Here is a 27,446-nt window from a genome sequence, read left to right on the forward strand (position 1 = left end):
AGGGCCTAATGAATGTATTTGAATAGACTGATTTTCTTATATGAGCTGTAATTGAGTGAAATTGTTGAAATTGTTGCGTTAATATTTTTGTTCGTTTGCAAGATTGAATTACACAAGACACGCCAAAGCTAAACAAAAAAAGTTTTATTGAAGTAAAATACTTTTGTTACATGGTTTGATTGGCCATGAATAATGTACATTTTCACAGGCACCTACGGAGACAGGTTAGAGGCAGACAGTACGAGTTGATAGAAGGGAAAGAGAGAACAAAAGAGCTCAAACAAACATCACATCAGAGTGATACATAGCATGTACATGGCACATGTTCACATCTTCATTATTATCATCGAGTCCACTTTCATCATTGTCAACATATGATCTTGATCATCATCATTATCCTCTCGGTTGCTTCCATTTGGCATGTAAACACAGTAGGACAACAGAGACCTACGTAATGGTCTCTAGTGACACACAGTATGACATATGGCCTTGCAGAAGACAGTGTGGGAAGGCAATGGAGTCAGAGGAAGTTAACATGAATAAAGTCTCCAACCTTCCTGAGCTCAGGGAGGTATCACACATGCAACGTAACAAAAGTGGGGACGTGGACTTAGATACAATTTATCAGACAAAGAATACAGACAAAGAATACTAAGTGCTTGATTTAATATGGTATTTAAAGGATATATGGACTTTCAGATACTTTTTTCCCCACCTCATACTCAAACATGTTCTCCAAGTGAAGTGTAACACAAAGTGTGCCTCCAAGGTGTGAGGGCTTAGTGCAGTCTGAACATAGTTGGCAAAATGTCAATGGCAACGCACCAAAAACATTTACAGAACACTGAAAGCAGTTAGGAGCGAACACATAGGTAAAAACATTGAGCACATGACAAAAATAAATAACTGAAATAAAATGTAGAAGTATTGTACAGGTAGATAAAGATGGCAGGATAATGTTAGGAAAGAAGCACCTTACTAAAGACACGACCTGTTTGACTGCCTAGCATTAGCATACCCTAGCATTTCAGTTCAGCACATGGTGCACCAAATAGCTTTTTACAGCTGCTGTAGCTCACCAGAAAGGCTTGTAGAATCACAGAAGGTGTGTAACACAATATAACAAACGCAGATAAATATTAAAAGCGTAAGTAAATGTCCCTGAACCCTTTAAAGTCAAAGTAAGGTATGTGACACATGAACTGGACAAGGCCATGACTTGACTGTCTGGCACTAACAGACGCTAACTGCCATTTTCACTTCACAGATAGTCTTTTCACATAGGGAACAGCGCTATAGTATTTAACTGACATGCCAAACTTTGAACAAGCATATCTCCTGTCCCGTTTGAGCTTGAATTGTTGTTACTAATTGGCTCAAGGGGGTGCAGCATCATTCGTGGGGAACATGTTTACTGTTGTTTTGATTTACATTTGATTGAGTTGTCTAATAACACAAATTCAATTATATATCAAAAAATGTAATTTAGGTTAAAACTTGGGTGAAAAAAAATACAGAATTTCRACATTGCTGACTTCTTGCAAATCCAATCAGTTTCCACGTTGATTCAACGTCATCACATAGATGTCTTTGTTGTTGTTGAATTCAGTTATTGCCCAGTGGGTCTATTCCATTCTTTACTGAGTTAAAAATTAAGTATATGTTTGGTAAATTGAACTGTTCTCATACCCACTGTCAAAACCTGTTGCTTTGTGCTCTCCTGTTGGGCTTGGAATACTAACAGAGATTTAGACATCCTCCTGATGTTCCCGAGAACGTTCCAAGAACTCCCTTGTACAGTAGCACGTTCACTCATCATGACCAGGACAGAGAGTCTAGTACAGGGTTTCTCAAGCTAGGTCCTGGGGATCCCAAGGCATTCTCGTATGGGTTTTTTCCCTTACACTACACAGCTGATTCAAATAATCAACTAATCATCAAGCTTTGATTATTTGAATCAGCTGTGTAATGCTAGGGCAAAAACCAAAACATGTAACCCCGCGGGTCCCCAGGACAGAGTTTGTGAAACACTGGTCTAGTGGTTATGGTAAAATATGGACACACACAAAACATCAGTGCATTGCAAGAAGACCATCCTCTCTCAATGTGTAAGCCTGGCTCAGGAGCACATTGTAAAGACAAGTCATAATAATCAGACTAGAAGTCCTGCTCTAGTATCACGGTGGAGCTGTTGTTGTTGTGGTTTTAACTTTACACCGGTTAAAAAAAGTCATATTGCTAAATAAACAAAAGTAGCATAACTTTACACAGTACAGTACGGTATGGACTGGAATGTAGGCAAGTTCATCTGAGAATCACACACAATAAAACACAATTCAATGAGAGATGGGGATGGTAAGAGGAGTTTTGGAAGTCTCTTTCACTTCCGTTGGAGTGCCGAGGTTTTCATGGAGATGGCTTAACCTCTCCGTAACCCCTCCCTTCCCCTTTGACCCCTCTTCCTCAGTCTGATAGAGTCTCTGGTAAGGAGGGTTCAGTGGGGGATACCATAGTCCCATTGTCTGTCAGGGAGCTCAGTCCTATTATAGTCCCACATCCACAAGGAGAATCCCACTGAGTTACATAATGCACAGACACACATCAGCATAGCAAAGGAACACATGAGGTACAACAGCGGCAGAGGAGACAGGAGAGAGAGAGAGAGAGAGGCAGCATGGTCTGAAGCACCTTGAATGGGAAGGACTTAATTATTCAAATATTTTGAGGATTAAAACAAACCAGTTTGGTCATAAATGCACCGCTAAATTAAACTCAGGAGCTCTGTGACAAAAGTGTAGCAATATAGAGGATGCCATGGTAGAGGAAACTCCAAGGCCATTCTCGGCTATCCACGTGTTACAAAAAGGTCCCTTTTGGCAATTGAATTACTGTACAATAACGCAGGGCGTTTTTAGAAAATTCCCTTCTCTAGCTCATAATGTGGTTGGGAACTAACATGCTTTTTACCTAAACCCAGATTCTTAGGAAGACACATTTAGGACTTTAGAGGTCACATATATGATACACTTGTTTGCACTTGTGCACTTACATATGCATCGTTCAGTCATATCTATTTGGCTTACATCAAATTTCTCTAGATAGAACCCTAAAATGTACATATACCTCATACTAAGAGTTCACCTCAGTCTTCAATTTCCTTTTTAAGCCTACACTTCAAACAAATATCCTAATTTGATTGTCTAGAATTGCACAAAGTAAATATTAATAATATATATTTTGAATATACATTTCAAATAAAATAAAAATTGTAAGCAATCTGAGCCCAGTCGACACTTTTTATAAGACAAAGAAAAGGAGAAAGAAAAAGAAAAGAGGCTTGCGATATCGGCTGAGAACAACATCAACAGATGAGATGTGGGGGTGACAGTATGGTCACAGCTGTTGTTGCCATGCATGAAAATGTGGACGGATTCTGAATCATGATTACATTTAAATAACATGGACTTTATGGCTATATATTGAAAATATACATTCCAATATTTCTATAGAACTATCTTAAAAATACAAATGTGCAAAATTTGTAAACAAATGAGATCCTCAGTGAGGCTGGGAGGAGGGTGCTCAGTCACAGCCTGGTGGGCTCCTCATCGCTGTCGCTGCAGTTCCCACAGCAGTCCTGACAGAGGGCGACAGAGAGCAGGCAATTATCAGGAGGCCCAAAGAGAAGTTCATGAGGACAAGTATTGATAAGGAGACAGGAAACCATTATGTAAGCTTTATGTAGAAGCTTACCATTATGTAAGCTTCAGGAGCATGATCTGACAATTCATCTCGATGGTTGACAGTCATCTCAAATAAAACTGTTACTCTGGACCCTGATCACTCTTGACGAACATATCAAGAATATTTCCATATTCCTAACATTGCAAAAATCTGAAACTTTTTGTCCAAAAATAATGCAGAAAAGCTAAGCCATGCTTCTGTCACTTATAGATTAGACTACTGCAATGCTCTACTCTCCGGGCTACCCGGATAAAGCACTAAATAAACTTCAGTTAGTGCTAAACACGGATGCTAGAATCTTGACTAGAACCAAACATTAGCTCATACTACTCCAGTGCTAGCCTCTCTACACTGGCTTCCTGTTAAGGCTAGGGCTGATTTCAAGGTTTTACTGCTAACCTACAAAGCATTACATGGACTGGCTCCTACCCATCTCTCCAATTTGGTCCTGCCGAACATACCTACACGTACGCTACGGTCACAAGGCGCAGGCCTCATTGTCCCTAGAATTTCTAAGCAAACAGCTGGAGGCAAGGTTTTCTCCTATAGAGCTCAATTGTTATGGAATGATCTGCCTATCCATGTGAGAGATGCAGACCCGTTCTCGACCTTTCAGTCTTTACTGAATACTCATCTCTTCAGTAGGTCCTATGATTGAGTGTAATCTGTCCCAGGTGTGCAAAGGTGAACGGCAAGGCTCTGGAGTGACGAACCGCCCTGCTGTCTCTGCCTTGCCAGCTCCCCTCTCTCCACTGGGATTCTCTGCCTCTGACCTATTACGGGGGCTGCGTCACTGGCTTACTAGTGCTCTTCCATGCCGTCCCTAGGAGGGGTGCATCACGTCGTGCCAGGCTTTTTTCGCTATACTCGACTTGAGTGGTTGAATCACTGACGTGATCTTCCCGTCGGGTTTTGCGCCACCTCGGGCTCGTGCGGTGGAGGAGATCTTCGTGGGCTATACTCAGCCTTGTCTCAGGGTAATAAGTTGGTGATCTGTTGATATCCCTCTATTGGTGTGGGGGCTGTGCTTCGGCAAAGTTGGTGGGGTTATATCCTGCCTGGTTGGCCCTGTCCGAAGGTATCTTCGGAAAGGGACACAGTGACCCCGGAACCCGCCTGTCTCAGCCTCCAGTATCTATGCTGCAATAGTCTATGTGCCGGGGGCTAGGGTCAGTCTGTCCTATTTGGTGAAATGTTCCTGTCTTATCTGGTGTCCTGTGTGAATGTATGTACGCTCTCTCGCTCTCTCCCTCTTCTCTTCTCTTCTGCTCTCCACCCCTCCACCCCAACTGACATTTACTCCTGAGGTGCTAACCTGTTGCACCCTCTACAACCACTGTGATTATTATTTGACCCTGCTGTTCATCTATGAATGTTTGAACGTCTTGAAGAATGATCTGGCCTTAATGGCCATGTACTCTTATAATTTCCACCCGGCACATCCAGAAGAGGACTGGCCAACCCTCAGAGCCTGGTTCCTCTCAGAGCTTGGTTTCTTCCTAGGTTCCTGCCTTTCTAGGGAGTTTTTCCTAGTCACTGTGCTTCTATATCTGCATTGCTTGCTGTTTGGGGTTTTAGGTTGGGTTTCTGTATAAGCACTTTGTGACATCTGCTGAGGTAAAAAGGGCTATATTTGATATGATGTACTACAGTACCCATACTGCTCGTTGTGAGATCTTACACAGAGCATTATGGGTGATGTAGTACATCATGCTACAATAGGTGCATTCTGGTTTATCAAAACATACCCATAGTCAATAAGAATCCATACACCTACAGCCCAAAACATACAGAGACCTAACAAATCAAGTATAAAATATAATGTAGAATCTATGACACACACAACACTGAGGTTTTAGGTTTAATAAGGTTGAGGATCTAACCTGTCTCCCAAAAAGCCTCTGCAGCAGCCCCAGTTTAGGAGCAGGCGAGGGCTGTCCTCTCCAGTCCAGGTCCGGGGGAACTGTCCCATCCGTATGAAACACGTTGAGCTCCTGAAAGCACTCGGACTCAATCATCTGGAACCAGAAAAAAACAATCCGATCACAACCTCAAACCCCAAATCCATAGTTTAACAGCTTCACTGATAAAGGGACATGTCAAGGTAAATAACAGCTTCACTGATAAAAGGGACATGTCAGTGGTAAATAGAGCTTCACTGATAACAGAAAGACATGTCAGGGTAAATAACAGCTTCATGATTAAAGGGACATGTCAGGGGTATAATAACAGCTTCACTGTTAAAGGGACATTTCAAGTAAAGTACAGCTTCACTGATAATAGGGGACATGTCAGGGTAAATTAACAGCTTCACTGATAAAGGACATGTCAGGGTACAATAACAGCTTCACTGTTAAAAGGGAATGTCATGGTAAATAACAGCTTCACTGTTAAAGGGACATGTCAGGGTAAATAACAGCTTCACTGAGTAAAGGGACATGTCAGGGGTAAATAACAGCTTCACTGATAAAGGGGACATGTCAGGGTAAATAACAGCTTCACTGATTAAAGGGGACATGTCAGGGTAAATAAACAGCTTCACTGTTAAAGGGACATGTCAGGTAAATAACAGCTTCACGTGAACTATAAAGGGACATTGTCAGGGTAAATAACATGCTTTCACTGATAAAGGGACATGTCAGGTAAATAACAGCTTCCCACTGTTAAAGGGACATTCAAGTAAATAACATGCTTACTTAAGACTCGTATAGACAGCTCACTGATAAAGGGACATGTCAGGTAAATAACAGCTTCACTGATTAAGGGACATGTCAAGGGTAAATAACAGCTTCACTGTAAAGGACATTTCAAGCGGTAAATAACAGCTTCAGCTGATAAAGGACATGTCAAGGTAAAATAACAGCTTCACTGATAAAGGGACATGTCAGGGTAAATACAGCTTCACTGATAAAGGGACATGTCAAGGGTAAATAACAGCTTCACTGATAAAGGGACATGTCAGGTAAATAACAGCTTCACTGATAAAGGGACATGTCAGGTAAATAACAGCTTCACTGATAAAGGGACATGTCAAGGGTAAATAACAGCTTCACTGATAAAGGGACATGTCAAGTAAATAACAGCTTCACTGATAAAGGACATGTCAAGGTAAATAACAGCTTCACTGATAAAGCGGCATTCATCGTAAATAAAGCTTCACTGATTAAGAGGGACATGTCAAGTAAGTAACAGCTTCACTATAAAAGGACATGTCAGGGTAAAATAACAGCCTTCACTATAAAGGACATGTCAGAAATAACAGGCTTACGAGAATGCAGGAAAATAAACAGCTCACTGTAAAGGGACATGTCAGGGGTAAAATACAGCTTCACTGATTAAAGGGACATGTCAGGGTAAAATAACAGCTTCACTGATAAAGGGACATGTCAGGGTAAAATAACAGCTTCACTGATAAAGGGACATGTCAGGGGTAAATAACAGCTTCACTGATTAAGAGACATGTCAAGTAAATAACAGTTCACTATAAAGGGACATGTCAGGGTAAATAACAGCTTCACTGTAAGGGACATGTCAAGGTAAATAACAGCTTCACTAAAAACATGTCAAGGTAAATAACAGCTCACTGATAAGGACATGTCAAGGTAAATAACAGCTTCACTATAAACATTCAGGAATACAGCTCTTAATTCAGGGTAAATACAGTCACGTAAGGACATGTCTTTAACAGTCCCTTTAACTCTTGAACGTGCCGTCCTGGCCAGCTCTCCTGCTATCTCTCTCAGAATGACCTTCTTGATCCAAATCAGTCAGGTTTCAAGACTAGTCATTCAACTGAGACTGCTCTTCTCTGTGTCACGGAGGCGCTCCGCACTGCTAAAGCTAACTCTCTCTCCTCTGCTCTCATCCTTCTAGACCTATCGGCTGCCTTTGATACTGTGAACCATCAGATCCTCCTCTCCACCCTCTCCGAGTTGGGCATCTCCGGCGCGGCCCACGCTTGGATTGCGTCCTACCTGACAGGTCGCTCCTACCAGGTGGCGTGGCGAGAATCTGTCTCCGCACCACGTGCTCTCACCACTGGTGTCCCCCAGGGCTCTGTTCTAGGCCCTCTCCTATTCTCGCTATACAACCAAGTCACTTGGCTCTGTCATATCCTCACATGGTCTCTCCTATCATTGCTATGCAGACGACACACAATTAATTTCTTTCCTTTCCCCCCTCTGATAACCAGGTGGCGAATCGCATCTCTGCATGTCTGGCAGACATATCAGTGTGGATGACGGATCACCACCTCAAGCTGAACCTCGGCAAGACGGAGCGCTCTTCCTCCCGGGGAAGGACTGCCCGTTCCATGATCTCGCCATCACGGTTGACAACTCCATTGTGTCCTCCCAGAGTGCTAAGAACCTTGGTGTGATCCTGGACAACACCCTGTGGTTCTCAACTAACATCAAGGCGGTGACCCGTTCCTGTAGGTTCATGCTCTACAAACATTTCGCAGAGTACGACCCTGCCTCACACAGGAAGCGGCGCAGGTCCTAATCCAGGCACTTGTCATCTCCCGTCTGGATTACTGCAACTCGCTGTTGGCTGGCCTCCCTGCCTGTGCCATTAAACCCCTACAACTCATCCAGAACGCCGCAGCCGTCTGGTGTTCAACCTTCCCAAGTTCTCTCACGTCACCCCGCTCCTCCACTCTCTCCACTGGCTTCCAGTTGAAGCTCGCATCCGCTACAAGACCATGTGCTTGCCTACGGAGCTGTGAGGGGAACGGCACCTCCGTACCTTCAGGCTCTGATCAGGCCCTACACCCAAACAAGGGCACTGCGTTCATCCACCTCTGCCTGCTCGCCTCCCTACCTCTGAGGAAGTACAGTTCCCGCTCAGCCCAGTCAAAACTGTTCGCTGCTCTGGCACCCCAATGGGAACAAACTCCCTCACGACGCCAGGTCAGCGGAGTCAATCACCACCTTCCGGAGACACCTGAAACCCCACCTCTTTAAGGAATAGCTAGGATAGGATAAAGTAATCCTTCTAACCCCCCCCCCCCCTTAAAAGAGTTAGATGCACTATTGTAAAGTGGTTGTTCCACTGGATATCATAAGGTGAATGCACCAATTTGTAAGTCGCTCTGGATAAGAGCGTCTGCTAAATGACTTAAAAATGTAAATGTAAATGTAATGTCAAGGTAAATAACAGCTTCACTGATAAAGGACATGTCAGGGTAAATAACAGCTTCACTGATAAAGGGGACATGTCAGAGGTAAATAACAGCTTCACTGATAAAGGGACATGTCAGGGTAAATAACAGCTTCACGGTTAAAGGAGACATGTCAGAGGTAAATAACAGCTTCACTGTTAAAGGGACATGTCAAGGTAAAATAACAGCTTCACTGTAAAGGGACATGTCAGGGTAAATAACAGCTTCACTGATAAAGGGACATGCAGGGTAAATAACAGCTTCACTGTTAAAGGGACATGTCAAGGTAAATAACAGCCTTCACTGATAAAGGGACATGTCAGGGTAAATAACAGCTTCACTGATAAAGGGACATGTCAGGGTAAATAACAGCTTCACTGATAAAGGGACATGTCAGGGTAAATAACAGCTTCACTGATAAAGGACATGTCAGGGTAAATAACAGCTCACTGATAAAGGGACATGTCAGGGTTAAATAAACAGCTTCACTGTTAAAGGGACATGTCAGGGTAAATAACAGCTTCACTGATAAAGGGACATCAGGTAAATAACAGCTTCACTGTTAAAGGGACATGTCAGGGTAAATAACAGCTTCACTGATAAAGGGACATGTCAGGGTAAATAACAGCTTCACTGATAAAGGGACATGTCAAGGTAAATAACAGCTTCACTGATTAAGAGACATGTCAAGGTAAATAACAGCTTCACTGATAAAAGGGACATGTCAGGGTAAATAACAGCTTCACTGATAAAGGGACATGTCAGGGTAAAAGACTTTGAGACGGCATACTAAACGGCACCCTATTACCTACATAGTGCACTACTTGGGCCCTGGTCAAAAGTACTGGACTACATAGGGAATAGGGTGCTTTTTGGGAAGTGAGTATTTTTTGCCAGGATTTTGATCAGAACATCAGTATGATGAAAGTGAAGGCCATCTTGATAGGAAGGGGAAGAGAATGCACTAAAATAGGAGTAATTTGGCCAGTGTCTCTGTCGGCCATAGCTGATGGCAAAATAACTGACTGACACTTTTTGTCTTTGAAATTACTCAAAGTAAATGTGGTGTTTTAAATGGGCTGATGTCAAATCTAACCACATCAGTGATTCAGAAGACTTAATTTGATACTTTCTAAGGCTGTGTCCCAAATGGCCCTATACAGTGCACTACTTTTAACCAGAGCCCTGTGTCTTCTTGGTGCAAAGCAGCTGTTTTGATACAAATCACAAGTTGCTTTTATAACCCACTGCTATCTCAATTGACCCAGTGTCCGTCTGTCTGTCTGAACTGCTACAGACAGTAGTAGCCTGCAGTATTCTCTGGACTACGACCCCATTAGCCTACAAAAACATATTTTCTGACCTCCTTAGTAAATATGGGTCTTTGTGGCTTGACCTAGTGCCTCTATATTGGGACTTTCCTAAATATTGCTCGGTTGTATACCTGGGGGATAGTGTCTAGCGTCTGCATACTGAGTGTCTTCATATTGCATGAGACAAGTTACAATTAATTGACTTGTCCAGGACGTTACGTGATGTGAAACAGGTTCATAGATGAAAAGATTGAGTACAGGTTGCTTCCTTTTGGTGCGTGTGTTATTGTGTGACCTCTGACCTCCATCTGCCAGGGGATGGACACGCTGCCTGTGGACACTTTACAGTAGAAGGAGTCATCTTTGGGCTCCAACTCCACCCCCTTGACCGTGGAGAACTGCTCGATGTCCAGCACGTCCTTACAGTAAATGGCCTGGGGCTGGGGAAGCAAACAACAATGTATGTCTGCTGTACATCCTGTGTTGCATGCACTGTACATTTATGTAATCATGTGCTTGTGCTCTGACAATGCCTTCTTAACTACTCTCGAGGGGATTAATCAGGACATATGGCATATAAACACATCCGTGCACATACACTATAACATCAACAAGTGGAGGCAGCTGATTCATCCTATACGAGAAGACTACCATAGAAAGACCAACACGCTAGATGTTTCATGTCATGACAGCGTCACTACACAGTGATATTCTTGGATGTGTCACTCTTGGAATCTATCCAAATGATGCATTAGGGATGATGACATCTGTACAGTAAACAGATTGGATCACACAGTGTGTGTCCTTACATCAGGGGTGAAGGGGGCCTTCAGCCTGCCAGCTTTCAGCCTCTTGAAGTTGATGGATCGGAAGATGGGGTGGGCCTTCACCTCCGTAGCCCCCTCCCCCTGGCAGCCCAGCCTCTCACTGGGCTCTTTGGCCAGCAGCTGGGCAGAGACATGAGAGAGTGACAGCAGTGTTACTAAGCAACAAAGTAAATATGTTATGCTGTTATACTGTTGAATTATGCACTGATCTGCTGTATGTGTTTGGAGTTAGTTTTAAAATCATGACAGATAACCTTCTTTGCTTATGATATAACAAGCCATAGAAAACCTGAATAAAAGCGTCCTTCATGCACGTACGTCATGAATGCAAATCTCTTGAAAACATGACGCTGCCTTCACAAATAAAGTATTACCCTAAAGATATATTTTGATATGCAAAGCAAATGCCTGTGCTAATCGACAACAAAGCATGATCCCATGTTGTGAACAATATGAGGAGGTACTGTAGTCAGGTACCATTTTGCAGAGGGACTTGGCGTCCTCTGAGAACTTGTCTGAGTACTCCTCCTCCACGTCTCTGACCAGCCTCTCCACGTCCTCACGTTTGATCTTCTTCTTGCGCTGCTGGAAGGGAGACTGGCCCTCGATCATCTCATACAGCAGACAGCCCAGCGCCCACCAGTCTGGGCTGAATGTGTAGCGCTCATTTTCTTCACCACCTCTGGAGCTGACACAACACACACACACACACACACACACACACACACACACACACACACAACACACACACACACACACACACACACACACACACACACACACACACACACACACACACACACACACACCACACACACACAACCACACACACACACACACACACACACACACACATTAGGATGATCGGCCACACAGACACACATGCACGTGTATACACACGTAGACACATGTACACCCAGAGACATGATTACAAATAATGAAAGTACCATTTACATTTGTACTGTTCATTATACAGTACAGTAACAGTATTTGAAAAAAAGTGTTGAATATCTTTTGCTGAATGGTGCTTACCCATGTACCCTACAGTGCCCACCCGACCCTTGATGGTCTCTTCCTCGGGAACGTGGACTGCCAAGCCCAGGTCTGATATCCGGATATGACCTAAAGGAACACGGCACAACACGCACCGTTACAGTACACCACGACCTAATGCTGAAACAGTTAACCTTATGTTATATCACATGCTATCCTCACAAAAGATGCATCTCAATCGAGATATCCGAATATGACATGAAACAACATACATACAGTATCACAAACACATTACATATAACACACCTCAACGCTGTGCCACTTAACCTTTTGTCATATGACATGCTATCCCCACAGATTATGCATATCAATGGATATGGCCAATCACGATGCAACAAAACAAGACATACAGTATTACATATAACACACTTCAACGCTGTGACACTCAACCATATGTCATATAACATGCTATCTCCAGTCTGGAGTCTGGACCACAGACTATGTATATCATGGCATCCTTGAGTAAAGCAGATCTTATGAAAGCCAGATACCTTGGAAACCTTATGTTGTTTGCTAAAGAGCACTACTCAGTGGCCGCAGGCTTCACTGACAACTTTGAAAGAAAGCAGGAGCCCTCCGGTCTTGAGAGAGGTCTTTTGATAGACAATGTACTCCCTCTATTGGTGAATTACAGAACAACAGCCTCGGTTCACACATGCAGTAAGGCAGTAGTTACTGTACCAACTCTGGTTACAGAGAGCTATAGTGTGTGTAGGCTTTTGTTCCAGCCCATCACTAACACACCTGATATATTTTTCAATTAATCATCAAGAACTTGATTAGTTTAATCAAGTGTTTTAAAGTAGTGATCGACTGGACCAATAGCATTGTTCCAGGACCATGGGGTGGTCTCCAGGACCAGGGATGGTCCATAAAACATTTATTTACTTGTATAGTGGGCATTCATATTATTTCCATCTCTATCTTTACTCACCATGGTCATCCAATAGTATGTTTTCAGGCTTCAGGTCCCTGGAAAAAGACAGCAATACCAGGAGTTATAAAACCAATAACTAACTTCTATCTCTTCCATCAGCCTTGTGAGCAGCTGACAGACAGATTTACAAAACTTTGAAAGCTCTCTGCTCTTTGTCTTCCTTTGTCTCTCTTTCTCTCTCCCAACGTCTTGCCATCTATCGTTCTCCCAATCTCTCACTCCCTCCTATCTATCTCTCTCTCCATCCACTCTGTAAGCTGATAATTGTGTAAACACTAAATATGCTCCATAAAGTTCCTGTAGCCTTGTACGCAGAAAGTCGAGTACCCGCTGAACCATTCTATCAGAATAGCCTTGTGTGTGTGTGTGTGCGCATTTCTGTGTGCGTGTTTGTTCCTGTATGTGTGTGTGTGTGTGTGTGTGTGTGTGTGTGTGTGTGTGTATTTCTGTGTATGTGTCTGTTCCTGTGTGTGAGTGTGCCTGTGTGTAGCCTCACCTGTAGACGATCCTCTCTCTGTGCAGGTCCTCCAGGCCACAGGCCAGCTCTGCAGAGTAGAACACAGCCCTCTTCTCCTCGAAGCCGGCCTCTCCCATGTGGTAGATGTGGAACTTGAGGTCTCCCCCGTTCATCAGAGTCAGCACTAGACACAGAGCGTCCTTTGTCTCATACGCGTACGCTAGACTCACCTTCAAGACACACAGACAACATGGTCGTATTCATTAGGCACCAAACAGATGAAAACAAAACAAAACTGACTAAAATGTGGAGGGATTACCTGAACTTGTTCAATAAGAAGTGGTTTTTTTTGTATTTTGTTGCGAAATGTTTCGCTCATTCTGCTATGGTGTGCGCTAATGAATAGGACACTTGCCTAAGAGACCAGTTTGAAAATCATATTTCTACTACTTCTAATATACACAATTAACAAAGCTATGAGGTAGGAGAAGGAGAGTAGCATTTGTGGGAAACAGAATTAACATTTGGCCACTTTTGGCAAGCACATTGGACCATTTATTTGAACAACTAAAATATGTCGAAATTATGTGTGGGGTCACTTGAAATGAAAACAAACCCAACTGAATCAAACCCTGATGTTATCTTTTAATTAATAGTGTTCTTCTTCTTATTATTATTATTATGATCTGATCTGAGTTATTAGACAGTAGTCTGGAAGAGCCATCTAGACTCAAATGGTCAACATTTTTATTGTTGCAGTCAAAAGCTGAGTTGGGTCAACAGTTTAGTTGTGGTCGACAGTTGAATTCATTGAGTTCAGTCAACTTTACATGTATATAAGGAAAAAKGAGTAAGTGGTGCATCATATATGAATGTCAGTTGAATTACAATACAAAATATTAATAACACCTGCTCTTTCCAAGACAGACTGACCATGTGAATCCAGGGAAAAGCTATGGTCCCTTATTGATGTCACTTGTTAAATCTACTTCAATCAGTGTAGACGAAGAGGAGGAGACAGGTTAAAGAAAGATTTTTAAGCCATGAGACAATTGAGACATGGATTGTGTGTGTGCCATCCAGAGGATGATTGGGCAAGGCAAAAGATTTTAAGTGCCTTTGAACAGGGTATGGTAGCAACTCAATATTAGGAAGGTGTTCTTAATGTTTTGTGCACTCAGTGTATATTACATACAGTACCAGTCAAAACTTTGAAGAATCTTAAATATCAAATATATTTTGATTTGTTTAACACTTTTTTGGTTACTACATGAATCCATATGTGTTATTTCATAGTTTTGAAGTCTTCACTATTATTCTACAATGTAGAAAATTGTAAAAAATAAAGAAAAMCCCTTGATTGAGTAGGTGTGTCCAAACTTTTGACTGGTACAGTATACATACAGCTGAAGTCAGAAGTTTACATACACCTTAGCCAAATACATTTAAATTWAAAAAAATCACAATTCCTGACATTTAATCAGAGTAACAATTCCCTGTCTGAGGTCAGTTAGGATCACCACTTTATGTTAAGAATGTGAAATGTCAGAATAAAAGTAGAGAGAATTATTTATTTCAGCTTTTATTTCTTTCATCACATTCCCAGTGGGTCAGAAGTTTACATACACGCAATTAGTATTTGGTAGCATTGCCTTTAAATTGTTTAACTTGGGTCAAACATTTTGGGTAGCCTTCCACAAGCTTCCCACAATAAGTTGGGTGAATTTTGGCCCATTCCTCCTGACAGAGCTGGTGTAACTGAGTCAGGTTTGTAGGCCTCCTTGCTCGCACACGCTTTTTCAGTTCTGCCCACAAATTTTCTATAGGATTGAGGTCAGGGCTTTGTGATGGCCACTCCACTTATACACATCTAGATGTGTATAAGAGACAGGTCTTGAGATGTTGATTCAATATATCCACATCATTTTCCTGCCTCATGATGCCATCTATTTTGTGAAGTGCACCAGTCCCTCCTGCAGCAAAGCACCCCCACAACATGATGTTGCCACCCCCGTGCTTCACGGTTGGGATGGTGTTCTTCGGCTTGCAAGCCTCCCCCTTTTTCCTCCAAACATAACAAGGACGATGAACATTTCTCCAAAAAGTACGATCTTTGTCCCCATGTGGAGTTGCAAACCGTAGTCTGGCTTTTTTTAATGGCGGTTTTGAAGCAGTGGCTTCTTCCTTGCTGAGCGGCCTTTCAGGTTATGTCGATATAGGACTCGTTTTACTGTGGATATAGATACTTTTGTACCTGTTTCTTCCAGCATCTTCACAAGGTCCTTTGCTGTTGTTCTGGGATTGATTTGCACTTTTATTACCAAAGTATGTTTATCTCTATGAGACAGAACGCGTCTCCTTCCTGAGCGGTATGATGGCTGCGTGGTCCCATGGTGTTTATACTTGCGTACTATTGTTTGTACAGATGAACGTGGTACCTTCAGGCATTTGGAAATTGCTCCCAAGGATGAACCAGACTTGTGGAGGTCTACATTTAGACTTGTGGAGGTCTTGGCTGATTTCTTTTGATTTTCCCATGATGTCAAGCAAAGAGGCACTGAGTTTGAAGGTAGGCCTTGAAATACGTCCACAGTTAAACCTCTAATTGACTCAAATGATGTCAATTAGCCTATCAGAAGCTTCTAAAGCCATGACATAATTTTCTGGAATTTTCCAAGCTGTTTAAAGGCACTGTCAACTTAGTGTATGTAAACTTCTGACCCACTGGAATTGTGATACAGTGAATTATAAGTTAAATAATCTGTCTGTAAACAATTGTTGGAAAAATTACTTTTGTCATGCACAAAGTAGATGTTTGTTAACAAGAAATGTATGGAGTGGTTGAAAAACTAGTTTTAATGACTCCAACCTAAGTGTATGTAAACTCCCGACTTCAGCTGTACATATAGTATACATAATGTGACACATAGTAGGAGGTAAGTGGGTAGCTCATATACTTACTACAAACCTACTGTTGACTTTCTCTAGAATCTGCTTCTCATTCAAGGCCATGGACTCTCCTTTCCTCTTCTTGATCCTCTTCTTCTCCAACTTCTTACATGCGTACATCTTCCCTGTGGCACGCACCTGGCACGCACACACCTGACATGAAGAGTGGATGAAAGAGAGACAGAGAGAGAGGGAGAAGATAAATAGAGAAGGCAAGTTAACTGCATATTGTAGGTTTTTCATAGTTGAACACCACAATGTCTACTCTCGCCCAGTAAATACASTGTAATGGAGGCATGACCATGGCTCAGGCCATTTCACATGAGGAGAGCTCAAGAGGACACCAGTTAATGGCACTTGTATCCCAAAAACACACAAAGACACAGTTGATAATTACGTTTTGGGCCCATCAAATCACATCCACACTGAGGTCTTTGTTGGTCCTCGTTGATCATTTATAAATTCATCCCTTTAAGGGTCTGATGAGGAAGATTATAAGAGACCACTATCTTTATTTCTTATTATCCACTTGTAAAATATAATTCTAAATGAAAGGAAGCTTTAGTTAAGGAGACATAGAGACAGAGACAGACCTTACCTCACCGAAGCCTCCCTTCCCTAATACCCTGTACTGTCGGAATGTGTTCTTAGTGACTGGCTGCCTGTGAGAACACAGAAAAAGGGTCAACACAATACAAAACAACTTTATTGTCCCTTGTGGGAAAATGTGCTCAACTTTATCGACATACATTGATTGTACCGCAGCAATGCATCTGAACATACACATTTGACTTTGTAAGTCACTTTTACAAAATGTTTGCTTTAAAAACACTATTCTGTCAAAGGACAGCAATAGGGGGAATAAAACCCTCTTGTTTAATACGTTCTGTCTTATCTTGACTTGAGTTCGGCCCAACACCAAAGACCAGATAGGACTAGTTTCTTAAGGCCTTTAACAAAGTGTTGGCATATTTACTGTGAGTCAAAGTTGCATCACAGATGGTACACTATTCCCTATATAGTGCACTTCGTTTGACTAGAGCCCTATGGGTCCTGGTCAAAAGTTGTGCACTATAAAAAGGGAATAGGGTGTCATTTGGGATAAATTACTGTGAGTCAAAGTTGCATCCCAAATGGGACACTATTCCCTATATAGTGCACTTCGTTTGACTAGAGCCCTATGGGCCCTGGTCAAAAGTTGTGCACTATAAAAAGGGAATAGGGTGCCATTTGGGATACACACCTTGATGAAAGAGTAAGGTTAAACTTATCTCTTTAGTCACACCGATGACTCTTATAGGAAGACCATTGCATAAGCCTTGCCTCTGCTAGGCTGGAGAGTGGAGACATGTTCTGTTTGCTAATGTATTAAATATAGAGACCAGGACTCATGTATTCACATAAATAAATCTGTTCCCCAAAGGACTTATTTGCATACAATGCATGATAGGCCTGCTGGGATAAAGGTCTTTAAATGACCCATATAGGACACAGCAATGACTATGGATATGAACAAAACCAAAACTGGAATGCGCAATAATGACTGTATAAAATAAATAATTTAAATACTGAGCTATATAGTATGCTCAAAACAATTGGGAAGTTATGCTATTTTATAATAATACAAATTGCTCAGAATTTTTTGTTGTTGTGATTTTGTTTAATTAGTCATATTTTTTTCTCAAAGGTAGGGTTAAAAATGATTGACACCCATAAAGATTCTTATAAATAAAATAGTCAAAAGTTTAGTATTTGTTCCCATATTCCAAGCACGCAATAACTACATAAAGGTTGCGACTCTACAATCTTGCTGAATGCATTTGCAGTTTGTTTTGGTTGTGTTTCTGATTATTTTGTGCCCCATAGAAATGAATGGTAAATAATGTAGTGTCATTTTGGAGTCACTTTTATTATAAATAAGAATAGAATATGTTTCTCAACACTTTACATTAATGTGGACACTACCATGATTACGGATATCATGATCAAAGATCATAGCCCCAAGACATACTAACCTCCCAGTTATTGGTAAGCATTGGCGTCAACATGGGCCAGCATCCCTATGGAACGCTTTTGGCACCTTGTAGAGTCCATGCCCCAACACATTTCTTCATGTTTTGTACACTAAGCAGAGTGACCAAAGACACAGCCCCACTAAGTTGTAGAGGGTACAGTGCCTTCGGAAAGTATTCAGACCCCTTGACTTTTTCCACATTTTGTTACGTTACAGCCTTATTCTAAAATTGATTAAATATTATTTTCTCAGCAAATCAAATCAAATGTTATTTGTCACATACCCCGAATACAACAGGTGTAGACCTTACAGTGAAATGCTTACTTACAAGCCCTTAACCAACAATGTTGTTTTAAGAAAAATAAGTGTTAAGAAAGTATTTACAAAAATAAACAGAACTAATAAAAAATAAAAATAAATTATAATAATTAAAGAGCAACAATAATGCTAATAATCCGGGCAGCCATTTGATTAGCCATTCAGGAGTCTTATGGCTTGGGGTAGAAGCTGTTAAGAAGCCTTTTGGACCTCAACTTGGCGCTCCGGTACTGCTTGCCGTGCGGTAGCAGAGAGAACAGTCTATTACTAGGGTGGCTGGAGTCTTTGGCAATTTTTAGGGCCTTCCTCTGACACCACCTGATATAGAGGTCCTGGATGGCAGAAAGCTTATCCCCAGTGATGTACTGGGCCGTACGCACTACCCTCTGTAGTGCCTTGCGTTCAGAGGCCGAACAGTTGCCATATCAGGCGGTGATGCAACCAGTCAGGATGCTCTCGATGGTGCAGCTGAAGAACTGTTTGAGGATCTGAGGACCCATGCTAAATCGTTTCAGTCTCCTGAGGGGGAATAGGTTTTGTCGTGCCCTCTTCACAACTGTCTTGGTGTGTGTGTGGACCATGATAATTAATTGGTGATGTGGAAACCAAGGAACTTGAAGCTCTCAACCTGCTCCACAACAGCCCTGTCGATGAGAATGCTCGGCCCTCCTTTTCCTGTAGTCCACAATCATCTCCTTTGTCTTGATCACATTGAGGGAGAGGTTGTTATCCTGGCACCACACTGCCAGGTCTCTGACCTCCTCCCTATAGCCTGTCTCATCGTTGCCGTGATCAGGCCTACCACTGTTGTGTTGTCGGCAAACTTAATGATGGTGTTGGAGTCATGCTTGACCATGCAGTCATGGGTGAACAGGGAGTATAGGAGGGGACTGAGCACGAACCTCTGAGGGGCCCCCATGTTGAGGATCAGCGTGGCATATTTGTTGTTACCTACCCTTATCACCTGGAGACAGCCCGTCAGGAAGTCCAGGATCCAGTTTCAGAGGGAGGTGTTTAGTCCCAGGGTCCTTAGCTTAGCGATGAGCTTTGAGGGCACTATGATGTTGAACGCTGAACTGTAGTCAATGAAAAGCATTCTCACGTAGGTGTTACACCCAAACAAGTGTAACGGATGTGAAATGGCTAGCTAGTTAGCGGGTACGCGCTACTAGCATTTCAATCAGTTACGTCACTTGCTCTGAGACTTAAGTAGGGCAAGTTAACTGCATATTGTAGGTTTTTCATAGTTGAACAGCACAAGTGTCTACTCTTCGTCGTATACAACTGTAATGGGAGGCATGACATGGCTCAGGCCATTTTCACATGAGGAGAGCTCAAGGACACAGTTAATATGGCACTTGTATCACCAAAAACAACAAAGACACAGTTGATAATTAGTTTTGGGCCATCAAATCACAATCAACTGAGGTTCTTTGTTGGTCTCGTTGATCATTTATAAAATTCATCCCTTTAAGGGTAGATGCAGGAGATTATAAGAGAACTATTTTATTTCTTATTATCTCATTCGCTAAATAGTAAATTTATATGAAAGGCAGGTGTAACGTTAAGGAGACATAGAGAAGAGACAGACCTTACTCACCGAAGGAGGTTCGCGTCTTAATACGGATATTGCATTCAGTGCAAGAGGCGTCATAATTCTTGGAGTCGAATCCAGTTCTGTCCCCACATCTGTAATGTAGGCATATGTGTAGTTTTGGTGTAAGTGTGCCACTTAGGGTGCCGTGATGGACACACACATTTTGCCGGGTTTGGAACACAAGTGGGTTCGAATCAAACAATAAGAAAAAAAATGCTTTATATCTTTTTAATGTTCTTATGTGGATTTGTGGATAACTTTATGAATACCCGTTAACATTGATTGTAGGCCTGAATAGTCGAATGCGCCACTGAACACTACAGCTGATATTAGAGTGCGTGTTGTAAGTCAAACATTTACATATAATAGAATATTAGCTTTAACAAGCAAATCTCATGGTTTACCTGTCAAGGATTCACTCATAGGCGCGAGTGAATAAAGTACTCTCTATTAGTTTAAATACTCGTTTATCTGTCTTATTTAGTACTTGTAGTTCGGTGTTGTTAATCACAACACCAAAGACCAGATTGGACTACGCTTCTCTCTCTCGGCTCTAGTATGCTAAGTGGCTCGTATTAATAATTATATTAGGTATGCACGAGTAAGCACAGTTGCATAGATGAGATATACAACGATTCTATCCTATATTTGTGTATAGCGCTTCGTTTGACTAGAAGCTCTATGGGTCTTGGTCAAAAGTTGTGCATATAAAAAGGGGAATAGGGTGTATTTGGGATTAATTTACTGTGCGTCTAAGTTGCATCCCAAATGGGACACTTATTCTATATAGTCCTTCGTCTGACTAGAGGCCCTATGGGCCTGGTCAAAGTTGTGGACTATAATAAAGGGATAGGGTGCCATTTGGATAACCACTTGATGAAAAAGTAGCGTTTAAACTTATCTTCCTTAGTCAACTGATGACTTCTTATGGAAGACCATTGCATAAGCCTTGCTCTGCTAGGCTGGAGAGTGGGACATGTTTCTGTTTGCTAAATGTATTAAATATAGAGCCCTAGGCCTCATGTATTCACATTAATAAATCTGTTTCCCAAAGGACTTATTTGCATACAATGCATGATAGGCCTGCTGGGATAAGGTATTTTAAATGACCATATAGCATCAGCAATGACTATGGATATGAACAAAAACCAAACACTGGAAGATGCGCAATAATATGACTGTATAAAATAATTTAAATACTGAAGCTATATAGTATGGCTCAAAACAATTGGGCCAGTTATGCTATTTTTATAATAATACAAATTGCTGCAGAATTTTTTTGTTTTGTGATTTTGTTTAATTAGTCTGATTTTTTTCTCAAAGGTAGGGTTAAAAATGATTGACACCCATAAAGATTCTTATAATCTAAAATCGTCAAGCAACAAGAAATCAAGAACACAGGTCATTTTTCAGCCAAAGAACAGGAGTCAAAAGTAAGTAAGAAGAGAAAAATGTATATAACTTTGGATGATCTTCATACAGATGAACTATTAGGACTTTCATTTACACAATCTAGTTTTGTTGAAAAGTATTTTATATCCAGTAAATAATCTGAGACAGCGTTGTTCCAAGGAAGACCATACCCAAATTGGTGGCAGTCACAAAACTATAAAAAGCATTACAAATCTTCACATTACTTTGATCTTCAGTCGGAATGCATCCAGGACTCACTTCACAAGAAATGTTTCGTTTTGTTCGGTTAATGTCATATTTAATGTCAAATAGCTATTTTTTTAGTGTGTTTGGTAACACATCAAAGTCAGAAGGCGGTTCACTAAGCTGACGAAATGTCAACAAGTTTTCGTACAGTCAGTAGAGAACATGTCAAACGGATGTATTTGAATATCTTTAAAGTGTTTTTAACATAAATCTTAAGATAACGTCAACGGAGAATTACATTGACTTAGTTTGCGATGGAAGAGGCTCGCTCTATGTGAAGCGCATGGTCAGAGCATGGCAGGTATGAGTAGACCTGACTATTTCTGTCTGTTGTGGCCACTACCAGTAGATGGGATCAGACAGGTTATACAGGCTGCTTGACATCTGTGGGAAGCCGTAGAATTGCCAAACTCATCCATATCAATGTGTGTTCGTAGGGGCTGTGTTGAATGACAACCTCAGAATCTTCCCACTGTCTGTTTGGACTATTTTCCTCAGGAGGTTTTTGCCTGCATAACTGGTTTCTGTTATCTTCACAGACTCATTCAACAGTTTTAGAAACCTTAAGAGTGTTTTTATTATCAATAGATATATATGGCATATATTTAAGCACTGGGACTGGGAGGAGACAGGCAGTTTAAGCTATGGCACTCTTGTGCCTTCATCAGCTACTCCAAACTAGCCTAGCAGCCATGAGAAGTGTTAATGGACTTGGCTAGTGAAGGTGAGGTTACACACACCACACTACTAGTCACACTGCAATAAAAGATTTTTTGTTGGCATTACCTATGTCATTAACATAGTAAAATAATCAAAACTATATCTTTCAATTACTTGCTGTGTGCTGTTTATTGTTTTTATCATCTATGTGTTAGATCTCAACAGGGATTTAATATACATGTCAAGTAGTGGAAATTTCAGCTTGTCTGTTCCGTGGCGGACCTCCTTTTTGGTGCGGCATGTCACGTTGTCCGTGTCATATTTTCCAGTGTGTATGTTTTTACCAATAAACGGTCTTTCTGTGGGAGGGGGAAAAATTAAGGAACTTGTCTGGTCGGCGCCTGCAATTGAAGACGAAATTGGGTTAATTAGAAAGTGTGGATGGAATAGTTTAAAATAAACCCATTTAATTAAGACCCAGAAATTTACAGCTGTGGAGTATAGATTGAAATAGTTGGAAGAGTTTTTTCGATGTAAGATTCATGGCTGGTTTTATGAATGATAAAGCAAAATCGACGCAAGATTCAAAACTTTGATTGTTTCTCTAAATTTTATTATCAAATTCTTGGCACATATAGATGTTATTGCGGGGGTTACAACCTTCCAGTTTGCAGGTTTTGCTGTGAAGAGAGCTGAATCATTAGATAATTTGTTTTTTGGTATGTTCATATGTAGGCTTTGGTTTTTGGTCACGGTCAGGAATGGAATAAAGAATTGGCCAACATTTTACCTGGCTAACGCGCTGGGCAGATAGGCATTTACTGGGTGATTTGAAAAGTCATAGTAATTGAAAATCAAGTAATATAATTCTTTTAGCTAAAAATATCTTCTTTTATTTACAATCTGTTAGAAAATGAGATAGAAAGGTTCCAGATACTTTTGTGAAGCATCATCAAGCAAATTTAATGTTGCAAATAGAAATTCCAATTATGGATTGGTGGGTTAAGCGAATGGATGGAGGGGGTTGAATGGAATACTGCAGGTCTGACTAATACAACAAGAATACAATGTAAATATATACTGTTGTCTGTAAAATGTTATGTAAGTGTAAGAAGCGTTTGTGAAACGCACAAGTTAAAATATATGGGCAAAATAAAAAATCAAAGTTTTCTCGCATGTATATTGGTGTTGCTATCACATTATTCCGCAAGCACGCAAATTAAGATACAATGGGAAGGATTGCGAACTGTTATGCTTGAGTGGTTGTCTGTGATATGCATTTTGTTCAGTTTCTTTTATTTGGGTTGTGATTCATACATGATTATTTTTGTGCCAATAGAAGTGAAAGTGTAAAATTAATTGATGAGATAGTTATATTTGGAGTACACATGTGTATTATTACTAAATAATAAGAGATTAGAGTATATAGTTTCTCAACACTTCTCACATTTAAAGAGTGGTAGTTATAACGATGCAAATTACGGATATCAATGATATAAATGGTGATATAGCCTTCCTAGAGTATACTTTCAAACTCAGTCGCAGTATATTTTGGTCTTGATTCATAGTCAATTCGCCGTCATAACGATAGGGTCTATGCCAATCGCTATGGAAGCTTTATAGCGATCATAGACTCGCCAGTTGTAGAGTTTGATTTGGCTGCTTTCCTTCACTCTGCAACACCTCTTCGTTTCATAACTGTCTATTTGTTACACTAGAAGCACAGAGGATGCTCCAGTTGGGATATGTGAAGCACGTGGCACCAGCTGATTAGTGGAGGCAGGTTATAGTGGTATGAGAGGGTACAGGTTTGCATTCCTTCTCGCGTCAAATTGCTGTTGAGTTCTTATAGCTTAAAGCACGATACCGTTCATTGGTGTAGTTTTTGGGATCATAATTGTCTTATCGTTTATAGTTGAGATTAATATGATCTATAAAGTTGATCTATAAATTTATTAAGTCGTCTCAGAAAACTCAGAAAATTAGAAGGTGATTATGTGTCATACACCGAGATACGAATAGGTGGTTGGGTATGACGTATGCTGGTTTAATGTGTGGACGCTTTTGTAACGTGAATATTGCTTCATAACAATTACATACGGACTTAGCATAGCTATTCGACTTAGATATATGCAAAGAGAAATCAGCAAGTGTTAGAAACGTATTTACAAAAATCTTAAAATCAGAGACTAATATAATCATGATAGAATAATAGGAATTCTAATAAATATAAAGAGCACACAATAATCTCGTCTAATCGGGCAAGCCATGTATGACATTAGGCGCAGTATCGAGATGAGTATTATGTGCTTGTGGGTTACGAGCCAGCTGTTTTATAACGTCTGTTATAGTGTTATAATTGGCGCTCCGGTATTGCTTTGCCAGTGGCGGTAGCAGAGAGAACAGTTCTATTACTAGGGATAGGCTGGAGTCTTTGGCAATTTTTAGGGCCTTCCTCTGACAACACAACTGATATAGCGAGGTCTGGATGGAAGAAAGTTTATCCCAGTGATGTTGGGCCGTACGCACTACCCTTGTAGTGCTTGCGTTCAGAAGGCCGAACAGATTGCCATATCAGGCGTGTGATGCATACCAGTCAGGATGCTCTCGATGGTGAGCATTGAAGAACTGTTCGAGGATCTTGAGGACCCATGCTAAATCGTTCAGTCTCCTGAGGGGAATAGGTTTTGTCGTGCCCTCTTCACAACTGTCTTGGTGTGTGTGGTGGACCACTGATAATTAATTGGTGATGTGGAAACCAAGGAATTGAGCTCTCAACCTGCTCCCAAACGCCTGTCGATGAGAATGCTCGGCCTCTTTTCCTGTAGTCACAATCATCTCCTTTGTCTTTTGATCACAATTGAGGGAGAGGTTGTTATCTGGCACACACTGCCAGGTTCTGACCTCTCTCCTATAGCTGTCTCATCGTTGCCCGTGATCAGGGCTACACTGTTGTGTTGTGGCAAACTTAATGATGGTGTTGGAGTCATGCTTGACCATGCAGTATGGGTGAAAGGGAGTATATGGAGGTGGACTGAGCACGACACCTCTGAGGGGCCCATGTTTGAGGTAGCGTGGCACTCATTTAGTGTGTTACTCCACTTATCACCTGAGGAACAGCCCGTCAGGAAGTCCAGGAATCCAGTTTCAGAGGGAGGTGTTTAGTCCAGGGTCTTAGCTTAGCGATGGACTTTGGGGCATATGATGTTCGAACGCTGAACCTGTAGTCATGAAAAGCATTCTCAGTACGGTGTTACACCAAACGAAGTGTAACGGATGTGAATATGAGCTAGTTAGCGGGTACGCGCACTAAGCATTTCAATCAGTTACGTCACTTTGCTCTTGAGACTTAAGTAGGGTTTCCCTTGTCTGGCAGGGCCGCGGTTTTGTGGAGCGATGGGTACGACGCTTCGTGGGTGTCAGTTGTTGATGTGTGCAGAGGGGTCCCTGGTTCGCGCCCGTGTCGGGGCGAGGGGACGGTCTAAAGTTATACTGTTACATTGATGCTGTTTGTACCCGGATCACGTGGTTGCTGCTGGAAAGTAGGAGGTTGAAAGGTGGGGTGAGTGTAACGGATGTGAAATGGCTAGCTAGTTAGCGGGTTACGCGCTACTAGAGCATTTTCAATCAGTTACGTCACTTGCTCTGAGCTTAAGTAGGGTTTCCCTTGCTCTCGCAAGGGCGCGTGGCCTTCTGTGGAGCGAGTGGTAACGATGTGTTGTGGGCGACCGTTGTTGATGGTGTGCAGAGGTCCCTGGTTGGCCGCGTGTATGGTGGCGGAGGCGGGGACGACGTAAAGTTATACTGTACATTGATGCTGTTGACCGGATCACTGGTTTGCTGTGGAGAAAGGGAGGAGGTTGAAAGGGGGGTGAGTGTAACGGATGTGAAAATGGCTAGCTAGTTAGCGGGTACGCGCTAAGTGAGCGTTTCATAGTTAAGTCATTGCTCTGAACAATATGTAGGGTTTTCCCTTGCTCTGCAAGGGCGCGGCTTTTGTGGAGGCGATGGGTAACGACGCTTCGTGGGGTCAGTTGTTTTGATGTGTGCAGAGGGTCCCTGGTTCGCGGTTCCTTCAGGTGTCGGGGCGGAGTGGGAACGTCCTAAAGTTATATACATGTTTACATTGATGCTGTTGACTCGGATCACTGGTTGCTGGGAAAAGGGGAGGAGGTTTGAAGGGGGGTGAAGTGTAACGGATGTGAAAATGGCTAGCTAGTTAGCGGGTACGCCTACTAGCATTTCAATCAGTTACGTCACTTGCTCTGGACTTAAGTAGGGTTTCCCCTTGCTCTGCCAAGGGCCGCGGCTTTTTGTGGAGCGATGGTAACGAAGCTTCGGTGGTGACTGTTGTTGATGTGTGGCAGAGGGTCCTGGTTCGCAGCCCGTGCGGGGCGAGGGGGACGGTTTAAAGCTTATAATGTTACATAAGGAGCAGCTGCGTTTCATCCACACTCTGGCTACTGCTCGCCTCCCTACCGTCTGAGGAAGTTACATGCTCCCGCTCAGGCCCAGCTCACAACTGTTCTCGTTGTTTGGCACTCCAATGGTGGAACTAAACTCTCCCCGACGCCAGGTCGAGCGGAATCAATCACACCTTCCGGAGCTACGAGTACTGAAACCCACCTCTTTACAGGATAGCTAAGGATAGGATAAAGTAATCCTTCTAACCCCCCCGACCCCCCCCTTAGAGTTAGATGCGCATATGTAAAGTGGCTTTGTTCACTGGACATCACTAAGGTGAGATGCACAATTGT

At 42.0% G+C, this 27,446-nt stretch overlaps 1 protein-coding gene across 1 annotated transcript in view; it reads right to left on the reverse strand.

Annotated features, from left to right (window-relative positions):
- Positions 1-3,444: 3,444 nt before the first annotated feature.
- Positions 3,445-27,446, reverse strand: part of LOC111950365 (G protein-coupled receptor kinase 6-like) — a 49,236-nt gene continuing 25,234 nt past the window's right edge. Inside the window, 11 exon segments of the mRNA XM_023967874.2 lie at positions 3,445-3,637; positions 5,628-5,762; positions 10,521-10,658; positions 11,028-11,165; positions 11,523-11,713; positions 11,716-11,733; positions 12,078-12,167; positions 13,033-13,070; positions 13,532-13,722; positions 16,454-16,594; positions 17,040-17,103. Coding sequence (XP_023823642.2) covers positions 3,587-3,637; positions 5,628-5,762; positions 10,521-10,658; positions 11,028-11,165; positions 11,523-11,713; positions 11,716-11,733; positions 12,078-12,167; positions 13,033-13,070; positions 13,532-13,722; positions 16,454-16,594; positions 17,040-17,103 — 1,195 coding nt within the window. The 3' untranslated portion in view covers positions 3,445-3,586.

The sequence above is a fragment of the Salvelinus sp. IW2-2015 genome, linkage group LG23 (assembly GCF_002910315.2).
Source record: "Salvelinus sp. IW2-2015 linkage group LG23, ASM291031v2, whole genome shotgun sequence".
Lineage (NCBI taxonomy): Eukaryota > Metazoa > Chordata > Actinopteri > Salmoniformes > Salmonidae > Salvelinus > Salvelinus sp. IW2-2015.